The sequence below is a fragment of the Ranitomeya variabilis genome, chromosome 2 (assembly GCF_051348905.1).
Source record: "Ranitomeya variabilis isolate aRanVar5 chromosome 2, aRanVar5.hap1, whole genome shotgun sequence".
Classification (NCBI taxonomy): domain Eukaryota; kingdom Metazoa; phylum Chordata; class Amphibia; order Anura; family Dendrobatidae; genus Ranitomeya; species Ranitomeya variabilis.
The window spans coordinates 308,094,823-308,113,881 of NC_135233.1; the positions used below are offsets into that span (position 1 = coordinate 308,094,823).

A 19,059-nucleotide genomic window follows, 5' to 3' on the forward strand; every position below is an offset into this window, starting at 1 on the left:
CCACCTTGTTGCAACGTCGATTATTAGGCGGCGCTGGGGAAGATTCAGCGATCGCTGATGTTTCAGCATACGGCTGGAGTGTACGGGCGACCGGCGGATGTGCGAGCAAAGTCTTCGCACCTTCAGGAGCATGGCTGGTAACCCCGGATAATTTTTCAGGAAGCACTGCACCACCAGGTTCAAGGTGTGAGCCAGGCAAGGTATGTGTTCAGTTCTGAAAGGGCTATGGCAGCCATAACATTCCTTCCGTTATCACTGACTACCTTGCCTGCCTCAAGATGTACACTGCCCAGCCATGACTGAGTTTCTTGCTGCAGGTTCTCGGCCAGTACTTCCGCGGTGTGTCTGTTGTCGCCCAAACACTTCCATTTGTAACACAGCCTGCTGACGCTTACCACTAGCTGTTTGATAATGGGACACCTCGTGTGCAACACTGCAGCTGCAAATGGAGTGCTCGTGCGACTGCGCTCTATGGACGAGCTTTCGCTTCTGGAGGAGGAGGAGGAGGGGTGGCGAACGTCTACAACCAACTGTTTCCTAGACCATGGGCTAGGCAGAACTGTCCCACTATGGCTGTCCCCTGTGGACCCTGCATCCACCACATTAACCTAGTGCGCCGTGATGGACACGTAACGTCCCTGGCCATGCCTACTGGTCCATGCATCTGTTGTGAGGTGCACCTTTCCACTGACTGATTGCCTCAGTGCATGGACAATGCGGTCTTTGACATGCTGGTGGAGGGCTGGGATGGCTTTTCTCGCAAAGAAGTGCCAACTGGGTAGGTTATAGCGTGGTACTGCGTAGGCCATCAGGGCTTTGAAAGCTTCGCTTTCAACCAACCGGTAGGGCATCATCTCTAACGAGATTAGTCTAGCAATGTGGGTGTTCAAACCCTGTGTACGCGGATGAGAGGATGAGTACTTCTTTTCCTAACGAGAGTCTCTTGTAGGGTGAGCTGGGACTGGAGAGCTGCATATGGTGGAACTAGCGGTGGTGGTGGTGGACATGGCGGATTGAGAGAGGGTTGGTGACTGTATTCTTGATGTTGGCCCACATACAGTGTTTCCTACCAAAAACCTTGATTCCCTGACTGCTTTGGCCTTGCAACGATACCTCCACATTTGCTGCTGGTGGTGTCCTAACCGGTGGGTTTACAGTGAGGGAAGCAATGTAGCGTTGCTGACTACCTTCATTCTGAGCAGGTGCACCATGGTACGGGACGGTTTGGTAGTTAGTCCAGGCTTACAGTGCATGCTGGTTAAATGTCTAAGCATGCATGTTGTATTTCAATTTTGGAGATTCTTCCCTCTGCTAAAGGTCTTTGAGCATTTCTTACAGATAACTTTGAACTGATCATTCGGATCTTGGTTAAAAAATTGCCACACTGCACTCTTCCTACTATGGAATACCTTTTCAGGCATTGCATGCTGTGCTACTTTCACCGGATGGCCACGCTGTCCTTAAACTGTTTGTTTTTGACAAACGTTTTGGCTTCATACGGGCCTGACAGGTGACAGCTGTGCGATGTAGATGGCTGCTGCGGATCATCTCCTCCGCTTCTGAGCTGCTGGCAGCAGCACCCTCTTCCCCCAATGGCTGCCAATCTGGGTCAACAACTGGGTCATCGATCACCTCCTCTTCAATGTCATGTGCACCTTCCTCTGTGTCACCGTGTAAGGTGCTATAGCGTTCGGGACGGGGCACCGTAGTCTCATCAGGGTCAGATTCTGGCTCAGTACACTGCGAGGGCAATGTAGTGATTTGAGTCAATGGAACAGCATAATAATCTAGCTGTGGCTGTGCATCAGTGCACTCCATGACCGATTCATCTTGTAATGGGCAGATAACAATTTCCATTTCTAACCCAGGCATGGTATGTGTAAAGAGCTCCATGGAGTAACCTGTAGTGTCCTGCCTGACGCATCCTTCACTTTTGGTTTGGGTGAAGGACACAAGGAAACGTCTTGTCCTGACATGGAGCATCCACTGACGACTCGCTGCTTTTATATTTGGAACTTTCTGAAGAGGAGGCGAAAGAGCTAGAGGCTGAGTCAGCAAGGAAAGCTAAAACTTTTTCCTGCTGCTCCGGCTTTAAAAGCTGCTTTCCTACTCCCAGATAAGGGAGCCTTTGAGGCCTTGTGTAGCCAGACCATGACGCTGGCTCAACACCTCCAGCCTTAGGTGCTATTTTGCTTTTCCCACTACCACCAGATGCTCCACCACCAACACCACCACCATCAGTACCAGCTGGCACCGACCACCCACGGCCTCTTCCACCAGACTTCCTCATTTTTGTGAAAATCTAACCAAAATAACAACCGTTATATGGTACTGTAAAACAAGGTAGAAGGTATATATAAACTTGTTGAGAATTTGAATCTCCCTTTTTTTGGGGGGAGACTGCACCAAAACTCAGGCCCAGTATAAACACAACACAATGTAAGTGGTAGAACGTGGCTGGCTGATATATGACAAACTAACAAACTGACGTATATCCACTTTGTGACAATTTGAATCTCCCTTTTTTGGGGGGGAGACTGAACCAAAACTCAGGCCCAGTGTATAACACAACACAATGTAAGTGGCAGAAAGTGGCTGGAAGAAATATGAAAAAAATACAAGGACTGTAGTACAACTTCAATCTCCTTACATGATCTCAGGACAAGTATGGCAGCAATAAAGGACTGCTGCACACAAGTGTGGACAATAAACAAGATAACTGTGCAGAAAGGAGCAACAGGATTTTTGCTTTTAAAAAAGCAGTTGGTTTGCACAGCAGCGTGCAACAGCAATGCAGCTAACAGGAGCCCTTATAAGGCAGCCTAATAAGCTACAGAGCTGATGCACAAAGATATAGCCTCCACTGTCCCTGCAAAAAAAGGTGGTGTTGGACAATGGAAATCGCTACAGCACAAGCGGTTTGGGGGTTAATCTTCCCTCCCTAACTATATCCCTTATTCTGATGAAGCTGCAGCAACCTCTCCCTATGCTAAGATCGGCAGAAGTAAGATGGCGGTCGGCGTGCACTCCCCTTTATAGCCCCTGTGACACCGCAGAAAGCAAGCCAATCACTGTCATGCCCTTCTCTAAGATGGTGGGGACCGAGACCTATGTCATCACGCTGCCCACACTCGGCGTCCTCCTTCATTGGCTGAGCAATGGCGCTGAATGCGTCATATGAAACGCGACTTGGGCGCGAAGATCGCTGACCTCATGGCCGATCCCACACTAGGATCGGGTCGGGTTTCATGAAACCCGACTTTGCCGAAAGTCGGCGATTTTTTTTTTTTTTTTTTTTTTTTTTTTTTTTTTTTTTTTTAATTTGTCCCATCCGTTTCGCTTAACCCTAGTCTTTATCACCAGATGCTGCGATCATCTGAAGTCGCTCTGTCCTGGTATTCCCATGAGTCAGTTGCTCCAGTTGATTTTGCCCATTTAGGTCCCCTATAACTCATAACTTTCCCCCAATGATAATGTGTGAACTGGAAAGCATTTGATTTGGGATAATAATTCTTGGGTATTAATTTGCTCGTAGTTAGTTCCCAATCTTGTTATGGTGTGCTTTATACATTGAGCTTATTGTCCCACAAAGAGTTAAGTATTAAAGCAATGTACAGTTGCTTTCTCTGCTGGCTGCATACTGACTATAAACATTACATTTTAAAATCTTTTGGGTCCAATAAAATACCTTAATCTGGCGTTTTCACGCCAGCCCCGGGTAACTTTGCTAAAATGGGCAGAACATTGGTAGGATGGGATGTGGCTAAGCCTGCTAGTCTAATTCAATAACATGTCATTTTTGCCAGTGTAAAGTGTTTGTGTTTTTTTGCACAACCCAAAATGTTCTGTGATACAGAGGCCCTGGCAGAGCTAATGCAATGGGGACCGAAAAGTTATGTGTGTTTAAAGATGCCGATAACTGTAGAACCCAGATGTTAATGACATACCCAGCATTGACCGGACCTTGTGAAAAATGATCTCCGTAGCTCTATGAGATTACCTTGTATTTAGCGTCTATAGTTTTCTTGTGCCTACACGTGAAATGACACAACTGGACAAGTTACCCACTTCTATCAAATCTTCCATGTTTGAGTGTCTGCTACCAAAGCGAAGAGTGAGAATGACCTCTGCTGTACCTGGAAGAAGCTGTACATTCATGCACATATGCCTGTATAATACACACTGATAAACCTGTACCGAAATACAGCTAATCTAGCGCTGTTTAAATGGTTTTATTTAATGTCAACTGGTTTATCGGACAGGAAAACAATGAAAGGTGTAGAGATTGATGTCAGACTCGGGCCAGAGGGCAATAAACAAGATGTGGTGGAAAGGTGCACTTGTACTATACGAGTTTTGTGAATGAGCGTTCCTTGGGACACATCTTGGTAGTCAGCCTGTTTACATAGAATATCATCCAATGTACAAGCAAAATGCTCATTCATTGGGTGAAATGATCTTTTGGATAACTTTAAAAGATCTTAATTCTCGACAGCGCATCATCGTTGTGTGTGTAAATGTGACCCATGCTGGGAAGATCATTGGCAGCTGAACGGACTGCATGATCTGTTGCTGATCATTCTGGGATATTAAATGACCCCCAATTGGCAAATATGTATTGCTCGGCAGTCATTTATCGCCATTGGTTGGGTAGTATAACCACCTTTAAGTTAAGAATTCAATACATTAGAATGTCCAAGGCAACATACCACTTCCTATGGAGAGAAGGTACTGCACATGAGTTATCTTGTTGAACACCACCTGTATTTCTTTACAAATGGTGATACGTATTCCAAGTCCATGTTGCAAGTATGAGAAAAAAGCGGTACTCACCATTTCTTTGAAAAAATTCAGTCCTTTATGTCATCAAATAAGTGGCAGGTGGCAGGCAGGGGGTGCAGGGATATGTGCAAGATGGACGACAGCCGTTTCACACTGAACACAGTGCTTCTACTCTTTAAAGTTAAGGCCCACATTAAATCAAAGAATGGTGCTGGTTGATTATTTAGTGAATGCTCAGGATTTTTCTGGGTATTGTGACAGGATTACTGGAGTCGTATGTGAGGGGAGATGTGTGTTGTTCCTGCGTGATGTGAAACCCATAAGTTGCCCTCCAGCATGATATGTGCTGAGAATAAATCGGTTGTGTCCAGGGTCTGGGTTTCGATGAGTAGGCAAGAGATGGGCGGGATACCTACTCGCCATATTTCCACCTCAAGGGTGTGGCTGGAGGGAGTTAAATGTCCAGCCAGGGGTTTTGTTTGTTTCTTTCATTTCAGATACTGAGAAAACCATGCATGTGTCTTTTTATATAGAGTATGTGAACTTCTGGTTTCAACTGTGTTTTCTCTTATTAATATTCTAGAGAAACCCCTAAGCTAGTGGATACAATTGAATTTATGGAACCAGTCAGCATCCCATGTTATTAATGTTTGAAGGAAAATCCTTCCATAATTTTTTATAATTTATTTTACAAATTTAGATTTTTTTTTTTTTTTTTTTTTTTTTTTGTTTTTTTTCTTGCGCTGAGCTTCCTTCCCCTTCATTGTCCCAAAGCAAAATCTGTAACCGGTCTCTACCCATCAATTATGTATGATAAGCAAGGGGTTTCTTTTGAACCACCTTAGGCTATGTGTACACGGTGCGTTTTTTTTGGTGTTTTCCCACATGGAAATAGGCCATAAAATGCTATGGAATACTTATGCAAGCTAATTCAATGACAATCCTGGTGGTGTGCACATGATCAGAATATTTCCTTAAGTATTTACAATGTTTTTGGGTTTTTTTGCAGCATGCCACTTCTTTGTGCATTTCTACAGCGTTTTTCACCCATTTACTTCAACTGAGTCAGTCAAATCCACAGCAAAAATGCAGGTGTAAAAAGGTTTGCTGAGTTTTTGTTTGCGTTTTTTACGGGCTTCCTATGGTATCTCCCCTGCTGTCATCTGTGTGACAGCGTGGCAAACACCGGTGCGGTGGTCCTTATCAGCGCTAACACTACCATCGGTAAGACCTTCAGTCAGAGTGCTACGGGGTCATGCTGTCAGATGTCAGCGTGACTCCGCAGCTGTGACTGAACGGTGGTAAAACGCTTTCCGCAGGTCAGCAGGCATGAGCTGATGACTACTAATTCTCCGATCAGCCTACATCTGCTGTCACTGATGACAGCTATGGCAGGAGTCGCCGATTCCTGTGCTCACACTTTAAAAAAAAAAAAAAAAAAAAAAGTTACCGTAAATTACATACATATTCAAATAAAAAACACATTATACTCACCAAACACAAAATCCCCTATGTCCTCGTCTCCTATAACAAAAATGTAAAGTAAAAGAAAAAAACATATACTCGCCTTAACGCCCAATGCCCATGTTTCCTAGAAAAAAAATAAAAAATATACCACCATATACTCGCCTGTCTGCCTTAGTCCACGTAATCCCGAGTGTCCCACGGTGATCTCGCTTGTAGAACATTCACATCGGGAGATGACTGCTCTAGCCGGCTGCCGGCAATACACTGACAGGAGGTAATCGCTCCCACAGTATCACTGAGCTGAGAGAGTTCACTGGAGTTCATCAGCTGATCAGCTCCGATGCTCTCACTTACGGCACCACTGCTGCGTGAGAACTTTCTCACCGCAGCTCAGTGCTATACGCTGCGGGAGCGACTTACCTCCTGTGTCAGTGGTTTTTTTTTTTTTTGGTTTTTTTTCTTTTTTTCTCACCATGTACATATATTCATTATGCAAAGTAGGGGTGCAGGTCAGTGAGGGATCAGTGACCTGTCAGCAGTCTGCGTTATGAATATATGAGAGCAGCACATACCCCAACCCCGCCTTAGGGCACGATCATATCATTAACTGCAAATAAAGATTAAGAAACAACCACAAGATGGATTTCATCAACCAAGGGATCGTTTTAGTCAGTATAATGGCGCCAACCTGACCTGTGTGTAGGTTACTGTGCACAATCCTGCTGACAGGTTCCCTTTAAGAGATGACATTATTCCAGACAAGTTGTATTGATAATAAGCTGTTACTAAATTTCTAGGAAGATTAAAGATGCTTGGTACTCCAAATTACATTCACTCCCAATCCACAGAATATCCTTCGGAGATGATAAAACCTATAAATTTTTCATTGCAAATTTATTATAACCATAAAAAGCTTAGTAATCGGTGTAACAGTTCTCCTCTGACATAAGGCACCATTCAATTCTCTACAGTTCCTACATTGCAACAACCCCATGTTAAGTTGTGTAGCTAGGGAAGATGCTTTGGGGTGTGAGTGTGTTTTCTACCATCTTGGATGTATAAACCTTTGTCGGTATGAAATGTTCAGCTCCATTTTTAACTACTATGCTTTGCTTTATTGTTACAGAGAAAGCTGAAAGATGAAGCCAAGAATGCAATTGGCCGACTGGAGCTGCGCACCATCAAACAAGGAGATAAGGTAATGTTAGCTGGATGAACTTCCAATATCGTGGGAAAATGTCATTAACATTTCCATATCCTGAGAGCAAGGGTTTTGTTCAATAATTCAAACACTATCCACGTGATCTCTAATCACGCAGGGTTCCAATCTAGAAACTTATGGTAATGTTCTTTATAAAATTTTATTTGTATTTTCCTCATGTTGGTATTTGGCTTCCAAATAGAAGGTTCCGATCACATTGGCAGTATCAGGCGATAGTCAAATGTTTGTGTGGTTTTCCCAACTTTTCCCCAACAGATGATGTCAGGGGAGAGAAGGATCCAGCATGTCCTACTTCAGACTGCCAATCCTTTTGTTTAAGCCATCGCCAAAGTGTGTATATCTATGAGCGAGCCACTGCCAATGTAGAAGCACTTGACCGAGCGAAGAGTTCCTGTGTTGGTCAAATAGTTGAGTCAGCTGCTCATTAAACCAACACCTAACTATTACATGTGGGGGCTTGAGTCTGCTCTCAGGAGCTCTGGGTGCATGACCTACATTATAAACTGTATATAGTCAGGGCCGTATTTGCCACTAGGCACCCGAGGGCACGTGCCTAGGGCGGGGACGATGCGGGGGGCGGCACCAGAGCAAGTGAGCAAGGTTTTTTTTTTTTTTTCCCACCTCCCGACCGCCCCAACCCCCGCCCCCCCCAGCCCCCCCCCAGGACCAGCCTCCCACCCACCCTCCGACCGACGCCCCCCCCCGCCTCCCCCCGCCCTCCTTGAAGACGATACTCACCTTGCTCCAGCGATGCCTGGTCTCAGCTTCTGTAGCGCGTCCTGAGTGAGCGGTCATGTGGTACCGCTCATTAAGGCTCATAAATATGCGCATATTCATGAGCCTTAATGAAGCGGTATCACGTGACTGCTCACGCAGGAAGAAGGAGCTGCGAGCCTGCGCCTGTGCGCCGGGAGTCGGGACAGAGAGCCGGAGGGATGTCGCCGTCGGCGCGCCCGCTTGGTGTGAGACAGCTGACAGGTGAGTATGAGGGACAGAGGACAGGGGGGATTGAAGGAGGACGGTAAGCCGCCCGTGCCATGGGAGAAGGAGCGGAGGGGGGAGTGATGAGCCATGCATGGGGGGGGGAGGAGGGGGAGTGATGAGCCATGCATGGGGGGGGAGGAGGGGGAGTGATGAGCCATGCATGGGGGGGGAGGGGGGAGTGATGAGCCATGCATGGGGGGGGAGGGGGGAGGGGGGAGTGATGAGCCATGCATGGGGGGGGAGGAGGGGGAGTGATGAGCCATACATGGGGGGGGGGGAGGAGGGGGAGTGATGAGCCATGCATGGGGGGGGAGTGATGAGCCATGCATGGAGGGGGAGTGATGAGCCATGCATGGGGGGGGGAGGGGGGAGTGATGAGCCATGCATGGGGGGGGGAGGGGGGAGTGATGAGCCATGCATGGGGGGGGAGGGGGGAGTGATGAGCCATGCATAGGGGGAATATGAGTTGTGCATACAAGAGGTGGGGGGGTTATGAGCCATGCATACAGGGGGGGGGGGAATTATGAGCCATGCATACAGGAGGTGGGGGGGAATTATGAGCCATGCATAGGGGGATATGAGCCATGCATACAGGGGGGGGAATTATGAGCCATGCATACAGGGGGGCGGATATGAGCCATGCATACAGGGGGGGGAATTATGAGCCATGCATAGGGGGATATGAGGCATGCATACAGGGGGGTGGATATAGGCCATGCATACAGGGGGGAATTATGAGCCATGCATACAGGAGGTGGGGGGGAATTATGAGCCATGCATATGGGGATATGAGCCATGCATACGGGGGGGGGGGAATTATGAGCCATGCATACGCGGGGGGATATGAGCCATGCATATGGGATGGGAGGAAGGTGAGCCATGCATACAAGATGGGAGGGCGACATTATACACTATTGAGCATCATATGGGGTCATTATACAGTATGGAGCATCATGTGTGGTCATTATACAGTATGGAGCATCATGTGTGGCCAATATACAGTATGGAGCATCATGTGCGGTCATTATACAGTATGGAGCATCATGTGCGGTCATTATACAGTATGGAGCATCATGTGCGGTCATTATACAGTATGGAGCATCATGTGTGGTCATTATACAGTATGGAGCATCATGTGTGGCCATTATACAGTATGGAGCATCATGTGCGGTCATTATACAGTGTATGGAGCATCATGTGCGGTCATTATACAGTGTATGGAGCATCATGTGCGGTCATTATACAGTGTATGGAGCATCATGTGCGGTCATTATACAGTGTATGGAGCATCATGTGCGGTCATTATACAGTGTATGGAGCATAATGTGGGGTCATTATACAGTATGGAGCATCATGTGCGGTCATTATACAGTATGGAGCATCATGTGTGGCCATTATACAGTATGGAGCATCATGTGTGGCCATTATACAGTATGGAGCATCATGTGCGGTCATTATACAGTGTATGGAGCATCATGTGCGGTCATTATACAGTGTATGGAGCATCATGTGGGGTCATTATACAGTATGGAGCATCATGTGCGGTCATTATACAGTATGGAGCATCATGTGTGGCCATTATACAGTATGGAGCATCATGTGTGGCCATTATACAGTATGGAGCATCATGTGCGGTCATTATACAGTGTATGGAGCATCATGTGCGGTCATTATACAGTGTATGGAGCATCATGTGCGGTCATTATACAGTGTATGGAGCATAATGTGCGGTCATTATACAGTGTATGGAGCATCATGTGCGGTCATTATACAGTGTATGGAGCATCATGTGCGGTCATTATACAGTGTATGGAGCATCATGTGTGGCCATATTTTTTTGGTTATAATTATTGTATATGAAACAGTTGTGATCAGCAGTGCTAAATGGGTGTGGGTGGGACTTGGATATGGGTGTGACTAGTTGTGAAATGGGTGTGGTCAGAGGCGTGGCCTAAAATTTGCCGCGGCGCACTACGTGCGCCGCAACCTTTATACCTCTTTCCCTTCAAGAGTTGGGAGGTATGGTACCGCATTTGCCAGATCACAGCAAGTGCCGCAAATCCCATAGGGAATGAATGAAGCCAAGCGCAGTGTTGCCGTAAGTGATCCGTTGTAAGTGATCCGTTACGTGGCAGATGCAAAAAAACTGCCCGATCTGCTGCAAAAGGCTATTTTCGCAACAGCGATTCTTGCCAAAGTCACTGCCGATAGTGTCATACTCACCAATGGGGGGGCAGCGCTAAAAGTGCCTAGGGCAGCAGAAACTCTAAATACGGCCCTGTATATAGTATAACTGTGACCAATGACTATGTGGAGGATGGCTGCAAAATCTGCTTGGAGATCAAAGTTGCAATAGGATTTGATCACAAACTTCTATCCGTTTAAGTGCTCAGTTTACCTACCCTAAGCTATCTCTTCTAAGTCTCTAAAATGCATGTTGGCAAGTATTCATGATGGGTCAATGGCAAGTGAAGCCTGTTACTGTATCTTTGTGTTGGAGAATTCTGGTTTTGTTTCCAGATTTCCATATCCCATAAACTTATTTTACATTTACGGATTGAAACTAGTGTGTACATTTCACCTATAGACATTGCTACATTTTCTGACATGAATTCTAACAAAAACCACAATGCTCAGATTTCTGGACACCTGTTTTACATGGGGAGGAAACTGTATCCCCAGCACTATGACCTGTGCAGTGATAGCCGAGGTGAACGTGAGCGGAGTCATTACGCAGTTTAGTGGATCAGATAGATTTAGCTTCTTGGTGCAGTGAAACACAACACAGTACATGATGTGACCAATATCTGCTCCAATAATAACTGCGACAAGAACTACGCCTGGGTCACTAAGGTTACACCCTATCCACAAATGCCCTAAAGCACCGTTTCTATTGTTTTCGTTGCCTTTTGTAATCCTAGTTTGGTGTGTTTTCATTGTACAGTATATAGATTAGGTACCCTACCAAAAAAAATGAATAACCAAAGGCTGCACCCTTGTTTCGTTGCACCCTTGTTTCGTTGCACCCTATTAAAAATATAACCTGCTGATATCAGGCCACTTTACTGGGAAAAAAAAGCACAAGCATTTCTTAGCTTTAATATCTCCATGCCCAGAAGGTGAGTTGGCCAGGCTGGCAATTTTGGCGTAACCCAATGACTACCATACCATAATGATCAGGCAGATTGAATTTAAATGCCGAATCCTTTTGATATTCTATTAGATAACCACCTGCCAAAGGTTTATGGGAGCAGCTTTGTCTCCACATCCCATTGAAAACAAATGCCCTCTAGGCCGAGATATATATATACAGATTCCAGCCAGCTAACGCTCGGCACGCTCATTGCTATCTAATTAACGCTGCTGGTGATTATTCAATTAAATGTACGTTTACCTTGGCTGAAGTGGTTGAATTACATAGAAAGGAAGTGCTGCATGTGGTAATGTGTGGGGACGGAGCCTCGTGTAGTAATGTGTGGGGACGAAGCATTGTGTGGTAATGTGGTGGGGGGGCGGGATTATCTGGTGATGTGGTGGGATTATGTGTGGTGATTAGGTAAGGGGGTGGGATTATGTGGTGGAGGGATGGGATTGTGTGGTGGGGGGCGGGATTGTGTGGTGATTAGGTGGGGGGCGGGATTATGTGGTGGAGGGATGGGATTATGTGGTGGGGGGCAGGATTGTGTGGTGATTAGGTGGGGGGGGTGGGATTATGTGGTGGAGGGATGGGATTGTGTGGTGGGGGGTGGGATTATGTGTGGTGGAGGGGTGGGATTATCTGTGGTAATGTGGGGGGTGGGATTATGTGTGGTGGAGGGGTGGGATTATCTGTGGTGATGTCGTGGGGGGCGGGATTATGTGTGGTGATGTGGTGGGGGGCAGGATTGTGTGGTGGTGGGGGGGCGGGATTGTGTGTGGTAATGTGGTTGGGGGGCGGGATTGTGTGTGGTAATGGCGTGGGGGCAGAGCTACTGTGCAGGGGGCGGGATTAGCGAGTAATCACGATGCTATATAATCGGCAAATCACTACAAATTTTTGTATTTTAATTCTAAACAAGACTTTATTTATTTTTCATTCAGCTCACAATGCAAACTAATGATGACTGTACAAAAACTGGATTACTCATGCAACAAAGCTACAGCTCACCTAACCATGGTATTGGTCTACATTTCTTAGCATAATGTCAATCGTGGCTATTCTAAGTGGAACATTCAGTTCCAAGTCAGTTGGTGAAGTCCGTGCCTTACAACGGTCCGACTCCACAAACCTGCAAATGACCTGCTCATATTTAAAGTAGTCAAATGCTAATAAATAAAAGAAAATGACGTTATTTTTGTGTTCTAAAACAATGGGGGATTTAACCATGGATTTACAAACTAAAATAATCTCCCAATAGAACATACTGTATAGTTCACAGCCTTATAAAAAGAAAAAAAAAATTGGGTATTGTAATTAAAGAAAAAGCTGTCAATCCTTTTTTTTTTTTTTTTTTTTTTTTTTTCACTTTCAGAAATTTTTTGCGGTGTCGTTTTTTTAATTTTTTTTCCCTATATTTTTATGCATTAATTGTGAGCGTTATAAGAATGGATTGAACTCTAGAAGTCAAGTCCTCTTTTTCTCTGAAGAGGCAATTTGCATAAGAATGGATTGGTGACTAGACCCGAATGGTTAAAAGAAGCTCAGAAGTCAATTTTTTCTCATTGCAGTGCATAGGTTTATTCTTCTCTGCATTTTTAAATTATTATTTTATTTATTTATTTTTTTGGGCCCTCCAGTTGGAGTACACCGGCCACACTTGTGTGCACATACTTACCTTGCACAGCTTTCAATCAGTAGCGGGTGGAGGTTAGCCCCTAACTCATGAATCCGGATGTACAACGTTTCTTCACCTCTGACAAAATGTGAACGCTGCAGCCAATCATAGACCGCTGATTGGCTGCAATGCTTGTGTGACGCCCCGCTGAGTGTTGAACTTGATCTTGTTACACCGAGCGGAGCCGATCTGGGAGTGAGAATAACTTATAATTAATAAGGGGCTGTCATTTAGTGGATAATCCCCCTTTTTAAGCTCCTCCTGTGCTAAAAGCAGCCTAATAAAAATGATGTACAATTTATAGCCTCTTTCAAATCCTAAAATGATATACATTTGCACAGGATGATAATCTCCATATGGATTATCCTGCGGTCGAGGTAGAATAAATCTTTTTCTCACAGAACATTAAAGCGCATGGATGCTGGAGGATACGGGCAGCGTGGAGGACAACGAACATTTTGCGTCAAACTATGCTTCACCAGGTATGGTACGCACCAGGACCTGTTGACGCATAGTTTGATCCAAAACTGCATCCATCCTCCGTGCTGCCCGTATCCTCCAGCATCCATGTGCTTTAATATTCTGTGAGTAAGTGCTTTAAGGGTATGTGTCCACATTCAGGAAACGCTGCGTTTTTGACACCGCGTTGAGCAGCATGCATAAAAAACGCAGCGTCCAGATGTTACAGCATAGTGGAGGGGATTTCATGAAATCCTGTCTCCACTATGCAGTAACAGACGCATGCGGCACACCCGAGAAAACTCACATGCGGCGCGTCTTTTAAGAACGCAGCATGTCCTTACATTGCAGAAAAAACTCAAGGACAACGCAGGTGACCTGCCAGTGACCTCAGGTGCAGATTTGGTCAGGATTTTACCTGCATAAAATCCTGACCAAATCCTGAACATACCCTTACAGGCCGGTGAGTGCCACTTTTAACTCCTACATTTTGCATGGATGTTACTTATTTGGGGAAGCGCCCGCAGATCCCATCAGTGGGAAGGTGTCCTTGTAAGGAATATATTGGCTGATTGCATCTTTGTGGATGTGATCAAACCATATAGGGCTATGGTCTGATCATACCACATCTCCTCGGCAGAGGAGGAAGCAAAAGAGAATGTACAAACATTACCGTAGGGGATCACAGCTGATTTTTTATTTATTTATTTTAAACAATGTTTTACTTTAAAGAATCAGCTGCAGTCCCATATGGTCTTTTCTGTATCCTCTTTTGCATCCTCCTGTGCCCAGGAGCTGTGGTATGATCACACCATTTTCCTGCACGGTCAGACACAGCCATTACACAGTACACAGCAGGGGCACATTTATAAGATTATCTCAGCACTGGAACATTTTTTTTTTTTTTTTTTTTTTAAACGCATCCAATAGTGTAAAATTATTTTTATGTCAAGATCTATTGATTAAATGAACTTTTCTTTGTTGGAAAATATTACTAGTCATGGCAAAATCCCCTCCTCACAAAAAAACGACCTATCGTAGGCTGAATTTCTAGTGTGAGAACAAAACCTAAATCAAGAGTGAATGAATATAAATAATTTTTTACTTGTAAACAACAACACTGCTTTTCTAGAGGGAAAAGAGCAGTGAGCCACCACAGGAAAGCTTCCTCCACAGTTCTCTGCTTTCCTTCTCTATGACCTCAGCGAACCATCCCCTAGTGATTTGCATCTCCTCTATTCACATAGGGGCCACTTGTTGTTCAAGACTTGCTCAACTAGTTTCATGCTGCTTGCAAAACTTCACCCTTTAGGATTTTATCAGATTTCAGATAACTTTTATTTTTATTTGGCTCATTAATGCAATAAATGCTGATAAAAGGAAATAACAAGCCTGTATTGCATAACTTGCTATTAAGAAAGTGTAGGGTAGCCTCAGACATAATGGACTTTTTTTTTCACTGTAAAATAGTTTCCGGAACTCAAACAATTGCAGTCTTATGAAAAAGCACCATTAAGACAAGGTGATGCCACATGACAAACTGAACTCTGGTACATCGGTAATATATTCAGTGCTTGACAGTTGTGTGTGTTTTATAAGATGTTAATCCCCGGAGAACTAAATAAGGACAAGTAATTGCACACTGGTACATGTGACGGAGAAAACCTTCCCCACGGGAGCTGACAATCGTTAAGATTCTCACACAAGTGTCGCCAAGCTAGCTCATTCTTCCTATTGGTAATGGAAAAGAGAAAATATTAACCCTTTTCCCACATTAGACGTGCGATCGCCGCCGGGTGTCAGCTGATTCTGGCAGCTGACACCCGGCACTAAGTGCCAGGAGCGGTCCCGCACCGCTACCAGCACTTTAACTCCCCAAATGCTGTGACCAAACTTTATTGCAGCATTCTGGGAACAGACAGAGGGATGACAGCCCCTCTGCTCTGGGATCGAGACCCCACAATGTCGCGCTGGGTCCCTATCATTACTATGGTGACCTGATGTTTTCAAGTGGTTTATGAAAGAAAAGTATGTAAACAATAAAAGTACACATTTGGTATCGCTGCATCCAAAACAACCCAACCTATGAAACTGTCCCACTAGTTAACCCATTTAATAAACACCATAAAAATAAACAAGGCAAAAAAAATGTTTTATCATACAGCTGAACAAAAAGTAGAATAAATAGCAATAAAAAAACAAACATGGTACCGCTGAAAACGTTGTCTTGTCCGTCAAAAAAACAAACCCCTGCTATACAGCTCCATCAGTGGAAAAATAAGTTATAGCTCAGAGTAAAGTGATCCAAGAATAATTATGTTGTGTGTGTATATATATATATATATATATATATATATAGATAGATAGATAGATATAGATATAGATATAGATATAGATATAGATATAGATATAGATATAGATATAGTTTTTGTGCATAAGAGCCAAAACATAAAGAAACAATATATTTGGGGAATCGCTGCAATCGTACTGACCCGAAGAATAAGGCAGACTTATCAATTTTACCATACGCAGAATGACATTCCCCCCCCCCCTCCCCCAAACCAAAAAGTCCTGAATTGCTGGTTTTTGTTCATTCTGCCCCGCACATATCGGACTAGAAAGCGATTTAAAAAGTCATGTCTGAAAAAATGCTACCAATAAAAACGTCAGCTCGCCCCGCAAAAAACAAGCCATAACGTGACTGTCGGACAAAGTATAGAAAAATTATAACTCTCAAAATATGGTGATGCAAAAAAGTTTTTTTTTTTTGCAGTAAATGTTTTTTAGTGCGACAGCAGCCAAACATAAAAACCCAACATAAATCTGGTATCGCTGTAATTGCACCGACCCAAAGTAAGTCGCCCGATCACCTGTGCTGCACGAACGGCATAAAGCTAAATGAAACCAATTCTTCACTTGCTGTTTTGTTAGTTCTGCCTCTCAAAGATCGCAGTAAGGCTCTGCATTGAGCTTACACCGGGGTTTCCATGTAAATCTCTGAAATGCGTGATTCAAATGGAAGATTCCCAAAAATTCGTGATTCCGTCTTCCCTTGATGGAAGATTCCCTATAATGAGGCAGATGGAGGCACTGTGGACTCGTCTGACCTGTGATCTGGTGGTGTCCGTCTTTTTAGGATTGCATAAAAGTGTCATCTGCCAGTTTTGTGCACTTCTGAAAAGGACCGCGCTGAACAGAGGCCAGACTGAGTCCAGAGTAACTCTACTGCCTCATTCTAGTGAATGGATCCCTCGGGGGTTTCATCTGAATCGCGTCACTCAGAGATTTAAAAGGAAACCCTAAAGTAAGTGCTCGGCATAAAGAGCCGAATAAATGTGATTCCAAACGTTATGTAAAACGTTTTCAATAAAAGCTTCAAATCAATCCACAAAAAAAAGCAAGTCCCCACTCAGGTCTGTCATCTGTTAACGGAAATATAGGGGGCTTCCACGTTACTGGTAGTACAAAGGCTCTGGAAAAGCAAAATGGCTCAATAACCCTTCAAAAGAAACTCAGCAAAGTCTGCTCTTCCAAATGCCCCCCCTTGCCTTTGGAGCACCACAGTGTACCTAAACCACATATAGCGTCCACGTTTGGCATTTCTGTAATAAGAGCCTGCCTAACTTAAAGGTGTCTCCAGAAGCATGAGCTGGGCATAACGTACTGGTCACTACAATATACTAGTCCCTACAATATACTGGTTACTAGAATGGCAGGTTTGAAATTTTCACTCTGCAATATCCACTGCTGCTTGTTTCTGGAAAACACCCATGGAGTCAAAATTGTCACTACACCTGTAGATAAATTCCCCCAAGGGGTATAATTTTCAAAATGTGGTTACTTGAGGGGGGTTTCTGCTCTTCTAGCATTTAGGGGCTCTGTAGATGGAGTCTGCAAATTATTCTAGGAAAATCTGCGCTCCAGGTGGCAAATGGCGCTCTGTCCCTCCCGAGTCTCACCGTATGGCTAAGTAGGTACTGTACAGCCACATATGGAGTATTGCCACGTTGAGTAAAAATTGTGGGACATATTATGGTGCCATTTTTACCCAATTCTTGTGTGAAAATATAAAATCGGGGACTAAAACAAAGTTTTGGTAGTAAAAATGCAGTTATTTTTTCTTCATAGCCCAAAGGTATAAAATTCTGTGACACACCCGTTGTGTCAATATGATCACTGCACCTCTCAAAGAATTCATCTAGGGGTGCAGTTTCTAAAATGTTGTCACTTATGGGGGTTCTGCTGTTCTGGAACTCAGGGGCTTTCCCAGAATGTCATGGCACCTGCAGACCATAAAAGTTAAATCTGCACTATAGTATGGCGCTCCTTCCTTTCTGAGCTTCGCACTGTGCCGGAAAATTATTTCCCGATTTAGGGTATTTGCGCACTTAGTAAAAAATGGACCTTAGTCTGTTGTAAAAAAAAAATTCCTATTAGCTCTTGGAAAAATTAAAAACTTGGGGCTAAAACAACATTTTAGTGGTAAAACTGTAACTTATTCTTTCTTCCCCACTCAATGGTATAAAATTCAGTGAGGCACATGCTGTGTCAATATGATCACTGCACCCGTAGATGAATTAATTGGGGAGTGTAGTTTGCAAAATGAGTTCACATATAGGGGGTTTCTGTCTTTCTGACACCCCAGGGGTTCTGCCACTGTGACATGGCACCCTCAAACCATTGCAGAAAAATCTGAATTCCAATATGGCACCTCTTCCCTTCTGAGTTCTGCACTGTGCCTCAACAGTAGTATTCCCTCACATATGGGATGTTGGCGTACTCTGGAGAAATTGCGCAACAAATTGTATGGAGCCATTTCTCCTGCTACCCTTATGAAAATGCAAAATTTGGGGCTAAAATAACATTTTTGTGGGGAAAATGTGATTTTATTATTTTCATGGCTCAACGTTATAAACTTTTATGAAATGCCTGAGGGTTCAATGTGCTCAACACACATCTAGATCAGTTCATTGAGTCTAGTTTCCAAAAAGGGGTCACGTGTGGTGGATTTTCACTGTTTAGGCACATCAGGGGTTCTCCAAACGCGACATGGTGTCCGCTAGTTATTCCAGTAAATTGTGGATTCAAAAGGTCAAATGGCGCTCCTTCCCTTCCAAGCTCTGTCTTGCGCCCAAACAGTGGTTTCCCCCCACATATGGGGTATCTTCATGCTCAGAAGAAATTGCACAAGTTTTGGGATCCATATTTTTCCTGTTTTTATTGTGAAAATAGAAAAATTTGGATCTAAAGTACATATTTTTTGTACTTTATTGTGCATAATCCTGCTGACAGGTTCCTTTTAACTATTTTGTATGCTACATCTCTCTGATT

The 19,059-nt window shown here is 44.3% G+C and overlaps 1 protein-coding gene across 1 annotated transcript in view; it reads left to right on the plus strand.

Moving 5' to 3' along the window:
• The window catches only part of LOC143805671 (E3 ubiquitin-protein ligase RNF128-like), a 60,480-nt gene that overhangs the window by 33,673 nt on the left and 7,748 nt on the right, over positions 1-19,059 (plus strand). Inside the window, exon 3 of the mRNA XM_077285211.1 lies at positions 7,376-7,447. Within this exon, the coding sequence (XP_077141326.1) occupies positions 7,376-7,447 (72 nt within the window). The remainder of the gene's footprint in view (positions 1-7,375; positions 7,448-19,059) is intronic.